Source organism: Chrysemys picta, chromosome 1, assembly GCF_011386835.1.
Source record: "Chrysemys picta bellii isolate R12L10 chromosome 1, ASM1138683v2, whole genome shotgun sequence".
Classification (NCBI taxonomy): Eukaryota; Metazoa; Chordata; order Testudines; family Emydidae; genus Chrysemys; species Chrysemys picta.
This window is the reverse complement of record NC_088791.1, coordinates 6,822,601-6,837,317: the sequence shown is the minus strand read 5'-3', so window position 1 is coordinate 6,837,317 and position 14,717 is coordinate 6,822,601. Positions and strand designations below refer to the sequence as shown.

The 14,717-nt window shown below is 48.5% G+C and overlaps 1 protein-coding gene and 1 long non-coding RNA gene across 9 annotated transcripts in view; one reads left to right on the top strand and one right to left on the bottom strand.

Annotated features, from left to right (window-relative positions):
• Nucleotides 1–14,717, bottom strand: part of NRF1 (nuclear respiratory factor 1) — a 110,398-nt gene that overhangs the window by 18,004 nt on the left and 77,677 nt on the right. For 5 of the 7 annotated variants that reach the window (XM_005281312.5, XM_042842254.2, XM_065552189.1 and 2 more), the window contains one exon: nt 1,108–1,164. The exons of the other annotated variants lie outside the window; for them this stretch is intronic. In XM_005281312.5, the coding sequence (XP_005281369.1) occupies nt 1,108–1,164 (57 nt within the window). The remainder of the gene's footprint in view (nt 1–1,107; nt 1,165–14,717) is intronic. 7 annotated transcript variants of the gene reach the window in all.
• Nucleotides 6,383–9,207, top strand: LOC122172372 (uncharacterized). 2 transcript variants are annotated; one of them, XR_006172638.2, is made up of 2 exons: nt 6,383–7,802; nt 8,771–9,207. It is a non-coding gene; the product is annotated as an uncharacterized LOC122172372 (long non-coding RNA). The 2 variants fall into 2 exon arrangements; XR_010589300.1 differs by having other exon boundaries at nt 6,383–8,043.

Here is a 14,717-nt window from a genome sequence, read left to right as displayed (position 1 = left end):
AAGGCATTTTAAAATGTATTTAAATTCAATTTATTTAAAACAATTAAAAAATACTTAACAGTTATCTCACACTCCAGTTATCTCTCACACACACAACTGCATTTCTCAAATAGTTTGAGAAGGGAAGGCAGCCACTCCTGGGGGGCTACTGTCTTGGTCACCCACCCCTCATGGATCATGATGACTGTTAGCGAAATATATGCCATGTGTGTTGGGAACAAAGGTGACCAGATAGCAAGCGTGAAAAATCGGGACGGGAGTGGGGGGTAATAGGAGCCTATATACGAAAAAGCCCCAAATATCGGGACTGTCCCTATAAAATCGGGACATCTGGTCTCCCTATGTGTGTTTATGTATCAAACAGAGAAGCATGTGTATGTACATATGCATTCCATTTGTGATAGACCAGTGCAAGTGAGTGGACGCACACCCACTGGAGTTCACTGGTCTATCACAGGCCAAACGGGATGATCTCTAGGGGACTCTGTTTTTTCTACAAAGCTCCTCACTGTAGTTTCTCGGCACTGATGGGTTGGTGGCAGTTTACATTTGGGGTGGGGTGGGGGGGCTTTTCTTTGTATAACTATTGTGTTTTACGCATTATGCGCATGCTCCCTAAGATGTCGAATCAGACACCTTACAAATCAAAACATCACACATACACCCCTCTTGCCCTCACCACAAGTGTATATTACTTGAGTATATTAGTGAAATATATATTTTGGGCCCGATCCGGTCACTCTCATTCCTTTCTTGGGTAGTAATCCATCAATTTCCACAGGCGTTTAGCCTCAATAATGATAGCCGGATTGGGCCCTCAGTGTATTAGCATGTGCATATCTACCCCACACCCATGATTTTGACTCTAGTATGTATCTGTGAATTTGACCGCACATGTGCAAATTTAACACACCCACGGGTGCATTTACGTCTGAATTCTACTACTCTTCACTCATAGAAGTGAGAGAAAAAGATAGACAGACAGACGTGTCCCTCTTTGTGCTAAGAAATACCACGTGTGATCAGAACGCCTACAGAAACAAGCAACAGTGCCAACCAGCAGCTTCATCCCAACATCCCAAACTACCACCACAAACATTAACTCACCTGTGGGATTTTCTGTTAGCCTCCACTTGCAACCTGAACAGTCTGCTGCTAGGAAGCCTGACAATAAAATGCAAGTATAAAATGCTGAACAAAGGGCAAAAATATCGCAGGGGGGGTGGTATAACCAGAATAGCCCATGTACGGACAAGAAATATGGCCCTCTTCACTCCACTTGTGAAGGACAACAACTGAACAGAAGTCATTCTTGCCCTTCATGGAATTAAAAGCCATATTCAGTGTCCACATATGGAGTATCACCAAAATATTAGATACGCTAGACTATATATTTCTAACTATATTTTACATTACATAAACCGTTTAGGGGCAGGAAGTGTGCAATTATTACAGATGATCCCAGGTATTAATACTCCCTTTATTAGATCATTCGTGCAAAACTTTTCACCAGGAAGGAGATTTCTTGCTAATATTTAGATCAGTGACATAATCAGGCCACAGAAAGCCTGACAGGCAGGGGCTGCTGCACGTTCCTAACAGCTACGGTCCCCATCTGTTAATGATCTCCCCTCCACTCCCAGGGAAAGTGTGTGTGTGTGTGAGGTGAAAACAAAACAAAACAAAACAAAACAAAAAAACACAAAACAAAACAAAAACACACAGACACACGACCAAAGATGGATGCCAAACTGGGACTTCTACACATCCCAGAGCACTCGGTCAGAAAGTTCCTAAAATCCAGGTTCTCTCCCCATGTCACCCAACAGTCACTTAAAAAAAAAAAAAAAAAAAAAAAAAAAAAGATAAACTAGTCTCCAATTATTTTTTCAGGTTACAACAGACTTAAATCTAAATGAGTTTCAAAAGTTAGGGTACACTTCACACTAGGATCACATATGAACACCAGCATTAACGCACACTGTAGAGCATTTAATACGTGAAGGTACAAAGCAACTATTGTTCAGGGAGAAGAGTAATATGTAACCAGATATTCTCCGGGTTCATCTAAAAGATGCCTTTCCGAGCATTTCACTGGCTTGTTCAGCAGTGAACATATTTCTGCCAACACACAGAGCTACATTCATGGCTGACAAACAGGCCAAGATATGCAGGTTCTTTTCTTCACTCACTTTTGTGTGTGTTAGAAATGAAGTAAACCTGTCTTCATCAGTGCAAAAGGCTCATGTCAACTGTTCCTTATGACAAAACGCTGGTTAATGGAGTGCCTACGACTGGTTTTACTTAGAACCCCATTTTGATGTGGTTTCTTAGGCCAATCCAACGGTATTTGATTTAAAGGCAGAAGAGGGATGCTGTAAAATTGACATCATGAAGGTCTCTATTAATCCTCACTCAATGGCTCTGAGATCCAATTGACTCAGTTAACCCGCCAAGCACATTCGGTGTGGAATCCAAAAGTGAAGCTGGGGCTTGATTCTTTGGTCACCCTTCCGCAATAAAGGACAATTTTGTCTGTGGAACATGAAGGTGAGTGAGATAACATCTTTTACCTCACCCGCCTTGTCTCTCTAACATCCTGGGACCGACACAACCACAACAACACTGCATACAACTGTGGAGCATGCAGCAGGCTAGAATCCAGCTCTCTCTCACGGAATTCTACCAGCTCCGTGGGTGTCTTCACTCGGGAACAAAGGTGTGTTCTTTGGAGTTAGCTAACTGGAGTCAACTTACGTGAAGTAAAATTCTAGTGAAGGCGTGATATATAAATTGCTTTGTCTTCACTAGGATTTTGCTTCATGTTAGTTAACTAACTGGAGTTAAGAACACACTTTTTTCCTTGTGAAGACAAGGTCATTGAGAGAGTCCAAGCTTCCTCTCTTTTCTCCTCCAAAGTAACACCTAAACCAAACACAGGGGTCGGCAACCTTTCAAAAGTGGTGTGCCGAGTCTTCATTTATTCACTCTAATTTAAGGTTTCGCGTGCCAGTAATACATTTTAACGTTTTTAGGTCTCTTTCTATAAGTCTAGAATATATAACTACACTATTGTTGTATGTAAAGTAAATAAGGTTTTTAAAATGTTTAAGAAGCTTCATTTAAAATTAAATTAAAATGCAGAGCCCCCTGGACTGGTGGCCAGGACCCGGGCAGTGCAAGTGCCACTGAAAATCAGCTCGTGTGCCATAGGTTGCCTACCCCTGACCTAACGCCTATGCCCCCCGCCTCCCTTCCAATAAAACATTCCTGCTACAATGACCACACTCTGCTCTTTGTTCTGTTATGTGCTGGATTGTCACAGGCTATCCTTTCACTGCCTGTAGACTGTACATTTTTAGGGCTGGAACCTGTTAACTGTTTGGCACACATCACCCACTGTACATGTCCTGTACACCTTCAGCACTGTAACCAATACGTCAGAGTAAACACATGACTCAAAGCCATTGTAGGTGTAGCATAAGGGACAGTTTTTACAGTCAACATTTTAAAAAAAGCATTTTCCTGCATTGTATCTTTGTTGTGTGGCAGGTGGGGACTATTTCTTTTTGGTATGCTACTGCCTCTGGCTGATTACTGCAATTTAACTCTGCACATCTGTTGATAAAAAAAAGGTTTAGAGGCTGGGACTGAGGACTAAAACATACAACGTGTGTGTGTCATAAGCCATACACGTAACAGGTTTTACTGAGTGTGGTTAGCTAGTATGGTACTATGAGATTCTTGGGCGCACGTGCACCTCAAGTGGGATCCACACAGACAAATACTCAAAGAAGAATTAAGCAGCCCCTTCCATAATAGGCCTGTTTGTTCTCTACCTCACGGCAGTAGTTCTGAACCATGGTACATGTACCTCTGGGGCTACACATGTGTCTTCCAATGGGTTCTCAGCTCATCTAGAGGAGTGTTTCTCAACCTGGAGGCTGCAACCACTGGGGGGGAGAGGGGGGGGAGAGGGAGGGTGGTGCAGGACAGGTTTAGGGGTGTCGCAAATGCAGGGCTGGCACTAGGGTTGGCAAGCAGGCCCCACAAAGCTAAGTTACATGCTTCAGCTCTGGGCGGCGGGACCTGGGCTTCCGACAAGGCTCACAAATGAAAGTATCACACTAACATGTAAGTACAATATTTCTATTCCAATTGATTTATTTTATAATTATATGGTAAAAATGAGAAAGTCAGCACTTTTTTCAGTACTAGTGTGCTGTGACTCTCTTGTATTTTGATGTCTGATTTTGTAAGCAAGTAGTTTTTAAGTGAGGTGAAACTTGGGGTACGCAAGACCACTCCTGAAAGGGAGACAGTAGTCTGGAAAGGTTGAGAACCATTGCCTTAAGGGACAATAGAACAGGTGAAAAATTCTGGTTGATACATGAACAGAAAGAAGCAACTCCCAGTTTGAAGAAATAATTCTGTTGTAAATATTGACAGATAACCTTTTCAAAAGCTTCTTAGAAGCCCAAGTTCCATTTTCAAAAGTGAGATAGCACTTTTAGAATCCTAATACTTATAGGCTTTCATTTAGACTTCCCGAGTGCCTGTCATATCCGAAATGGGACTTAACGTGCTTTTGAAATTCATACCTGAGAATCTCAGTACAAATGTATTTTTTAAAATGACACATTGTGATTTAAAAGCTATCAGTGGGTTTAATTCATTGAGGATGGAACTGGACAGCTCCATTGACTTGTTGACTCCAATGGAGTTGAACCAGAGCTTAGACAAAACAATCTACAAGATCACTGCCAATCTGGCTTGACCTATACTGAAATAAACACCCATGATTTCAGAGGTTAAGGGGCAACAGAGCCATGAATACAGCTGCAATGAAATATACACGTTTACATTCTAAAGTACAATGAACACACAGTTTTGTGCACATCAATCGGCATCTGCTAGAGCTTGAAAATACACAGAACTTGTGTTAGCAGGGGAGAAATTGGACGGCTCAGGGGAATAGGAAATAAGAGCCTTTCACCGACAGGTCTCCTGTTCAAATCTGTCCCAGCCAGTCGTAACAGATGGTCATTTCTGAAGGCTGTTCAGTAACTTATGAACTGAGGGACTGTCTCAGTTTCCTACTGGACAACTTGTCCATGTCACACACACATGCTGTTGGAATTTTTTGGCAGATCCAGTGGAGAAGCAAAAGATTATAGGGGCAGGCAACAACTACTCTCTACCTGATAAAAGCAGCTTCTGCCAGAAAAGGGTTGAATCACATCAATGGGATCGTATCTAGGAAGATCATGCTGCAGCTGCCTTTGTAACACCTATTCTCAGGGCCGGTGCAACTGTTAGGCGAACTAGGCGGTCGCCTAGGGCGCCAAGTGGTTGGGGGTGCCAAAAAGCGGTGCCCTGGCTCGACAGGGAGGAGCCGCCTTCCAGAGGCACCGGAGAGCCAGAGCCTCCTGCTTGTGACGGCGGCGAGCCCCAGCCATGGAGGAGCCGGCGGCTTGAGAGGCATGGGCATGGTAAGGGGAGTTCTGGGAGGGGCCTGTCAGGGGGCGGGGGTGTGGAGAGGGATCGGAGCAGTCAGGGGATAGGGAGCAGGGTGGGGGGGGGGGTTAGATGGGTCGGGAGTTCTGGGGGGTCCTGTCAGGGGGCGGGGAGTGGTTGGATGGGGTGTGGGAGTCCCAGGGGTCTGTCTGGGGGCGGGGGTGTGGATAAGGGTTGGGGCAGTCAGGGGACAGGTAGGGGGACAGTTAGGGTGGGGGGGTCTCAGGAGGGGGCAGTCGGGGACAAGGAACAGGGAGGCTTAGGTAGGGGGTGGGGTTCTGGGGGGCAGTCAGGGGCAGGGGTCCCAGGAGGGGGCAGTCAGGGGACAAGGAGCAGAGGGGGAGTTGAGGGGGGCAGTCAGGGGGTGGGAAGTGGGAGGGAGTGGATGGGGGATAGGGCGGGGCTCCCCCGGTCCTCTTTTTTGATTGTTGAAATATGGTAACCCTAGGCGAGGGAGGAGCCGGGGGGCGCATGGGGGCTGGTGCCCACAGGTATCTGCTGCAGTCTGCGGGGGGCGCCGGGACGCAGCCTGGGCAGGAGGGGTGGGAGGTGCGGCTGCTCCCCACTAGCAGTGCCAACACCTTTGCAGGGCTGCTGCCCCCCTACGCTGTGCCGGCTCCTCCATGGCTGGGGATCGCCGCCCCTGCAAGCCGACACTCTGGCTCTCCGGTGCCTCTGGAAGGCGGCTCCTCCCTGCCAAGCCTGGCAAAGATAGTGAGTGGACTCGGGACGGGGGCCGCCAGGGTGGGGTGGGATGGGGAGGACTTGCGGTGAGGGGGTTGTGCACCCTCCAGGGGAGTTCAGGGGGCGGGGAGGGGGGAACCTGGTCTGGGGAGCAGCCCCTGGGGGCATGGCTGGACCCTGGGGTCTATAAAGGCTCATTGGGATTTGCCCCTCAATGAACTGATGTGTGTGGGGGGGTGCGCGCAAGTTGGAAGTTTTGCCTAGAGCGCAAAATATCCTTGCACCGGCCCTGCCTATTCTCAGAGTCTCAACAACTGAAGATGAGACAACTTAGTTCATGATCGCCTCCTGCACTTTGCTCCTTGTAAGCAGGATCCTATGAATATTTACTAAGCTTCCCCTGGAAGATGCTCTGAGTTTGACGACTAAAATCACAGGGGGAGAGATGAGGAAATTGAAGGATCCTCAGAACTCCAAGACCAAGAGGATCCACACTCATCCTCTCCTTGACAAGGGAGAGAAAATGGCCGTGATCTATAAACCAGCTATGGGAACAGTGAATGGTGCCATGGTTAATTCTGAACAAGTTCCAAGCTAATGTCCTTTCTCTGGGTCTCCCAGTGTGCCTGTGCTTTCGCCTGGGAGCTCTTGGGACCAGGACTTCCTATAAGCATAGAAAGTCACGCTGTCAGCACTTAATTGGTGCAAATCCAAGACACTATGTGTACAGCTGTTATTTCGTAGAACATTCTAGTCTTGGAATAGCAGCTAGTGAGTAGCCTCCCTGGCAGAGAGGGCTATTTGAGAGTCCACAGAAGAAGCGTTATGTAGGATAGGAAGTTACCTCAAGAGTTATTTCTGCCCAGGAATAAAGGAAGCCAAAGGAGTCCATTCTCAGTGGGGTGAGGATGGAGTCAAATTCAGATCTAGCCCCCTCCCCGTTACTGGAAAAGATCCAGGGGAAACGACTTCAGGAGCTTTTTGCATCTTATAATTTATTTTGCAGCTTCACACGGACTCAGAACCCCTTGTGCCCTCTCCACTATGAGAGAGAAATGGCTGCATAGTGACATCTGGAACTGCTCCAAACACACTGCCCTCCTGATGGACTTGCGGAGCCAAGTAATTAGCACCCCTATGTCATTTGAAAGCCCTATTTCCTGTCCAAGTGCGTAGCACGCGGCAGCCTGAGCCCCGAGGGGAAGACAGGCTCTTGGGGAGAGGTTTGATTGGCTGTGTCGTGCAGCCACGGATAGAATGCATAAAGGTGGGTGTGCGGCAGTAGAAGCCACCGCCCCGAGTCTTGTGTTCTCATGCCAAAGTCTGCAGTGCGGAAAAATAGGCCGATTCCTCTTGCAATCTTCCTACACAGCTGTTTACTGCCTGCGGATTACTGCAGTCACATGAGCTGCTTTACAGCAAAGCCAAGCTGTCTTCATGAGCTGAGAAGGTCACTGGGAAGACACCAGGCTCAAGAGAGAAACATACTGCCCTCCACCGGGCAGCTACATTAACATTCCCCTCCTGGTCACAGGGCAAGAGAAAAATGGCTTCACATTCCAGCCTGTCATCATGCCCCACCCAATGACAGCAGAGAGCAGGTATTGGCTACCTATGTCAGTCTCACCCCATTCATTTGCTGGGCTGCAATCGGGGGAGGGGGTGGGGGGAGGAGCACAAAATGGTGGATTACCAGGAAGTGACAGAATGGTCAAGTTGGAATTTGCCTGTGGCTATTCCCAGTTTGCATGTAGGATTTGAAAAATCGTAACAGATGACTGCTCCATAAGGTCTGGGTACTCGATCTACAGCAGAGGCCAGTCCTTGATGATTCAGACAAAGGTAACTAGCCGTGCTGTACACTGGGGTGGCAGAACATCCCTTCCTGACCTCTGTCACGATCTGCTGACACCCTGAGGCAGGAGCGCTGAGTACTCCTTTCTTATCCAGCCCCTTTTCAAAGCCAGCAACAGCGCTTGACTCTTTAGGAAATAGTAGGGTGACCAGATGTCCCGTTTTTAAAGGGACAGTCCCATTTTTTGGGACTTTTTCTTATATAGGCGCCTATTATCACCCCCTCCTCCCACGTCCCGTTTTTTCACAGTTGCTATCTGGTCACCCTGGGAAATAGTAACCGAAGGATGAAAGTGATACGTTTTATAAAAGCAGAAGCACAAACATCTTGTGTGACCAGCTCATAAAATTAATTCCCAAACGCAGGCTGCCTTCACCCTATGCCATGAACACAGTTTTAGGGGCCCTACCTCTAGCCCTTACTCACTAGAGTACCTCCATTGACTACAATGAGATAGCTCACATGGGTAAGGGCTACGAGATCGGGCTCTTAGTTAAATCAGTCTGTGCTGCAGAGATCTGATGAAGGCGACACTGACTGGGTCTGACTCCACTGTGAAGGAACTTCAATTAACATACACGTCAAGGCTATTCCTCTCTTAAAAGGGACAGATGTACAAACACGCTTCAGTGCTTGAAAGGAAATTAAACAGAAATGTATTTGGGAAAGCCCCTGTTTGCAGTTTAATTTACAAGGGATTTCTTCTGCCTGCAGGGGAAGTTTATGGGAGGAACCGTCTCACTTCGTAAGATGCCTTATACAGTTACAACAGCTTGCTGGGATTTGAGCCAGCTTCCCATTTGGATCAAATTGCATCCCTCTCCCACTGACATCCATTAAGAAAGAGCTCAAAGCTGCCCTCAGGTTAGACTATTTTTCTCCTACCAAAAAAAAACCCTGTAACATTTTCTAATGGACTCTTCACTCTTTTCCCAAAAACAGAGGGTGCCCATACTTTGCCCAGTTAATAGCCATGTGGGCAACCTGCCAGGATTCCGAGAGCCAGGCCCTATTTGCGTCAAAAAGTTCAGAGTGCAGCCAGCCTCATCAGTAACAGAGGCGCAGAGGTGGTAGAGCCCCTCCTGATCGGAACCGATTGAAGGTAACCACAGGCTGAACCACAGTCATACCTCGGCATCACTTCAGTCAACTCTGCAGGGTAGAAAAATGACAATGCAGCTAAGGGCATACAAGGCCTGGAAGAAGGCCCCCAACATGTGGTCTGAGGGAAAATCTGCTTCTCCCAGGAATGAGGTCAGCCACCACGGAGCCTGAAACTGCAGCAGGTGCTACGTCACTCCCCTCTACACAGGACCCAGACACCAGAGGATCAGCAGGGATCAGAGACCACAAGGACCAAAAGGTCCCCCGCCCTCCAAGTCTCCCTCTTGTGGGCTGGCACTCCCTTAGATACCTCACCAGCTGTCTGTTCATGGAGGCAGCTTGGCTGGGCTCCTGAACAAGGGAGGGGGCTCCTGCAGCACTTGTTCAAGGCTGCCTGATGAGTGTCGACAAAGAGGATGGTGAGCAAGGAACTTCGGCTAGTGAGAGCGGTGGAGAAGATTGAGTGAAGGGGGACTTTTTTGCATGGTGGATGCTATTAGAATGGAAGCTCTTTGGGGGCAGGGACTGGGTCTTCCTACATGTTTGGGGAGCCCTGAGCACATTTTGGGCATTGAAACAAGCAAAAAATATATGTTTGTAATCCTATTTGGTATCAGAGTCAGGAACAGTGCCCCCTCTTTCCTAAAAGTGCGTAGAGCAGAGAGAGCCTGGCTGGAATTTAAGGGGCAGCTTTGGGGCTGATCTTGTTCTGCTGCCACGGTTAGACAAATCCTGCTTTGAACTTGTAAGCCAAGCAAAATGACTCTGGATGTCATTGCTATGGGAGAGGGAGCGGATGCCCCACTGGTGGCTTTGCTGACTAGCACTGTGTTTACAACAAAGCGCAGTGCAGCCCAAGCACTGTAAAGCAAATTGCCCTTCGTTATTTAATTACTGCAGCTCATCGGGATGACACCATCCAGTTGTGGGGAAGCAGTAATACTGTATGGGGAGACTTTGGCAAACCAGTAAAATGCCTGAAACCACTATGGCTTCTTGTTAAAAAGCAACCTAGTCAGCAGGCTGTAAAATGGCCACGCAGCTTGACCAAGGCAGGAGGGGAGGGGGTTTTGGGTGCCACAGAAAGGGCAGCTTGACCCCGCTTCCTTCCTGATAAGAATTGTGTTGAAGTTGCTGATACATGCGTTTTAAAAGAGTAGGCTATGCCCCAGGAATGTCTATTGAGGTCTCAAGGCTGCAAGTCCTGGAAAAACCCACACCTGGTTAATCAATAATCAGAAGGAACCTCTTGCTTGAAACTGCTTACTTAACAAGGTTTCTTTAAGGGACATGTCATTCTATTACTAATGTATAAATAAGGGGACTCGTTTGGGACTGGACTCTCCCTCTGGATGCATCTTGTGGTCCCCACCGGCAGACGGGCTGCCACTGTGCCACTCGAGAGCCACTCAGTGTTGGTAATTAGCGAGGGTTGGGGGTGTGTTACTAACCTGTTGCGGACGTGTGTAAGTGCTTGTGACTAAGTAAAGTTTAGCTTTAAGTGAAAGCACTCTTGTGTTGTCCTGTTTGGGCCAGCCATCTATCGGTCGGACGGCCGTGTCTCCTCTAATTTGTTCCCTGACACCTCCTCGCACAGAGTAAAAGTTACCAAGAGCTTTGGGTTGAAAGAACCCCGGGTAACAATACGACCCCTTCTACATCGCAGAGCACTTACAGCTCCTTTTGGTCACGACTGTTTGAAAATGGACCCACGCAGTCCTGGGACTGGGATGTTCAACTGAGGGACTTTTTAGGTTTTTTTTTAAACATTTGTCCATCTAGCTCTGTGTGTCCACACGACACCACTTGGCAAGAAATGCCAACTCAACTGTCCATCATTCCCCATCCCCAAATAAGGTCGTTCCCTCATAATCACTCCTCCTCAGGCAAAAGCCGGAGACTGACTAGTCAAAGTTACCTAAGTGAGTTAGGCACCCAAATCCCATTGTAATTTAACAGGATTTGGACACCTAACTCTTTCAACTTGGACAAATCACAGCACTAGTGACACTGGGTGCATCGTCACTAGGAAGAAAGGAGTTGCACTGAGGAGCTAGAACTCTTTCTGGCGTGATCACACAGAAATGGTGGTTACGTTTAGGGTGCGGGTGGCAGAGTGGCTTTTAAATCTCCCGGCAGAAATGAAATCCACAAGCTGCGATTTTTAAGACACACATAAAGCTAGGGGACCAAGTAGATGCCGACGTCTCGTTGAGATCAGTGCGCTCTCCTCCAGCTCAGAGCAAAGGGGAACATATTGCAGTGATGGTGAGCGAGGCAGGCTGCGGTCTATTTCTTTAAATGTAATGTTAATGCCTTGTAATCAGCTTTAATTTTTAAACAGACCCAGCCCTCCTGTCCATTTCCCCTAATTCATGACACGTGGAAGGTAAATGGCCCTGTGCTTAAACCAGGACAGCATCAGCTGTGACAGCTGGAGGGACTAAGTCTCAACTGCCTGATAATAGGAGTGGATGTCAAAACTCTTTGTGGGGGGGGGAGGCTGGGGGGACACAGGGAGGGCAAGGGAGATAGGGGAGATGCTACAAGGTCATTAGGGAGTTGGGAAGCAATGTTTTCAAACAAGGTATATAGTTCAATGTACTGATGGGAAAGTCTGAAAGGGGACACACGGGGGAGGGAGGGCAGGCAGGGTCGCCTCCCCAGATTTGCTGCTTGGCTTGTAGTGAGCATGCTCACATGGACTGAGCATGCTCAGTAACACTGCTGAAGCCGGCTGCCCTCACTCCGCCCCCCACTATCAGCAGGGCATGGGTTGCCCCAAAGATACTAGAGATGCTCCAAGCAGCGTTCAATCTGAAAGGGGGCTTGGTGGGGCCTTCCAATTGCTGACAGTTCACCCTCCTCTCTGGAAACTTGTAAACCATCCATGGCTCACAGAGATGCCACTGAGAAGCAAGGGGTGTGTGTCTTTAAAATGTACCAGATTGCACCCAATCGATAATTAAACACAAATCCAAGCAAGAGATGACCACAGATGTCCCTACAGGCCAATCCCGCTCTCCTTGCAAATGACTCGATTCAAACACAGGTTGCAGAGAATAAAAAGGGCAGCCTGAGAATTCAAGGGAGCTGCTGGAGCAGAGTCATTTGTGACAGAAGCACTCAAACAGGCAGGTGACAGTCCCCACTCCCACCAAGCTGATGGCAGTGGAAAGAAGAAAATGGAAGCAGATATATCAGTTGCACTTTGCATTTATAAAGAGCCTTTCAACCAAGGATCTCAAAGCACAGCATGGTCCATTAAGACAACAGTCCCCCAGGCAGGTATTACACCCAGAGTAAAATGAGGCACCCAGAAGGTAAGTGACTTGCCCAAGGTCATACAGCAACAGAGCTAGGAATGGAACCTATGCTCGGGTTACCATATTTCAACAATCAAAAAAGAGGACACGGGATGCCGCCCTAGCCCCGCCCCCTCCCACTTCCCCCTCCCCCAGAATCCCCCTACCTGTCTCCCCCCACCCTAACTGCCCCCAGGACCCCACCCCCATCTAAGTCTCCCTGCTCCCTGTCCCCTGACTGCCCCAACCACTCTCTATACCCCCTTCTCCCGATAGCCCCCCCAGAACTCCCGACCAATCTAACCCCCCGTTCCCTGTCCCTTGCCTGCCCCCCCCCAGGCCGAGGGGGAGCTGTGGGCTCCACGTGCAGCCAAACACTGTGGCACTGCTCTGCGGGGGTGGAGGGAGCGGGGCAGGGGGAGGGACTCTGGCTGCTAGAGGCCCCAGTGGCTGCGAGTGGCTTTCAATCAGGCCAGGCGTCCAATCAGCCGCGCCACACTCTGCATGAGGGGAAGTGGGAAATCCCGGACATTACTACCGTATTAGCAACCCCCCTCCCCGGACGGCCATTTAAAGCTAAAAAAGCCGGACATGGCCAGGGAAACCCCGACGGATGGTAACCCTAACCTATGCTTCCAGCTCCAGTCCCTGCTCTAACCACTAGACAAAACCTTCCTGCCTGTTGTAATCAAGGCCTTAGGAAAAGCTTGCTTAGAGCCTGCGTGCCTGCAACATGCCCATGCTTGTTCTTGGGGGACCAAGGTATTTGGATTAAAGGAGAAAGCAGGTATCCAGGGCAGTACACAGTCGAGTTCTCGGCAAGACTATTTTTAGCCCCAGTTGGTGGGCAGACACGTATTAATGGCAGCAGCCATCTCGTCACCAGTCCTATCCTGTCAAAGCAAAGGAGGGCAGCCCAGTGCCAAAAAGCCAGTCTACGCTGGGGGTACAGTCAGCGCTGGCAAAGATTAATGCTCAACAGCAAGTTAGGGCAGTGACAAGAACATGCAATCCAGCATCCTGGGTTTTAAAGTGGCAGCGTTTGCCTTGCAAATGGGAGCCAACATTGTTCTGTGCTAGCAGGGCCCAGCAACAGGTAAACAAGAATGGACGGTGCCGGTGGAATAGGGATCCCAGCCACTGAGCCAGTTCTCAGGCAGTGCTTCCCACCCTCAGACCAGAGCATCAAAAGGCCCAGTCGTAGCTAATCTTTCACTGAAGTGCTGGGAGTCAGTGCAGCAGAGGAAGCAGACAGCACTGAGCCATTTGCTGCATGTGATCAGAAGACTGCAATTCCTGCATCATGCAAGAAGCGACTTCCTGTCTACCTTGTGGTTTCTCCTGGTTTTGGATGCCAGCGGGGAAGGAGTGCAGGCATAGAGTGAGCGAGCATATGCAGGAAGTAGCCAATGCAAATCTTTGCCAGTCATTTGACACAGAAAATGCTGGCCCCTCCCTTCTTCTGGTCCATTCAGAAGGCATCTGCTACAATCATCTTCCATGCCACTTCTTCAGACCATGTTTGAATCCCCCTGCCTCAATGCATTAATTCAAACTACTTCTTCTCAGACCCTACAACAACTCTGCCTCTCCCTTTTGTCCACACATCTCTAATTAAGCCATTCCCCCGCTGCGCTCAACACCCCATTTGGGCAATTTCCCCTGTAATTGAGACTTACAAGGGAAATATATTTTTAAAGGTAGTTTGGTGTTTACACCAGATTAATGTGCAAGTTTCCCTTTGGTTTTTATTGTGCCACCACAATGCCCAGATAACCACGGGCCACTACAATAACCAGATCATCAATGCTCTAAACCTCCCTGCCCCTGAGGCATTCAAAGGCAAACACTGGTAGTTTCTCATTCTACAAGTTTGTCCTACGTATCAGTCCCTTGATCTTTATTTTCATTCTCTAGGTTTTTGGGTGATACACACAATGGGCCCCAGGCTCCTTTCCCTGACACACTTTGAATTGTAACAGTTTGTACAGAGCCTGACAGGACCCTAACTCTCACCACATGTCTGGAGGTCCACCTGCTGCACTGACATGCTCTCCTGGGTCTCATCCACATAGCCCTTCACATGGCGGCAGAAACAGGCTTCCACCTGGTGGCTGGTGCTTAGTTTGATCTTGCCCAGGAAGTACAGATCCCTCAAGCAAGCAGAGGAAATTTGCTGATTTTTATCTCTCAATCGCATCGCTAATTGCCCTCATGGGGTGTTGTCAAGCTGCAAGTGCCTGCCCCTTTGA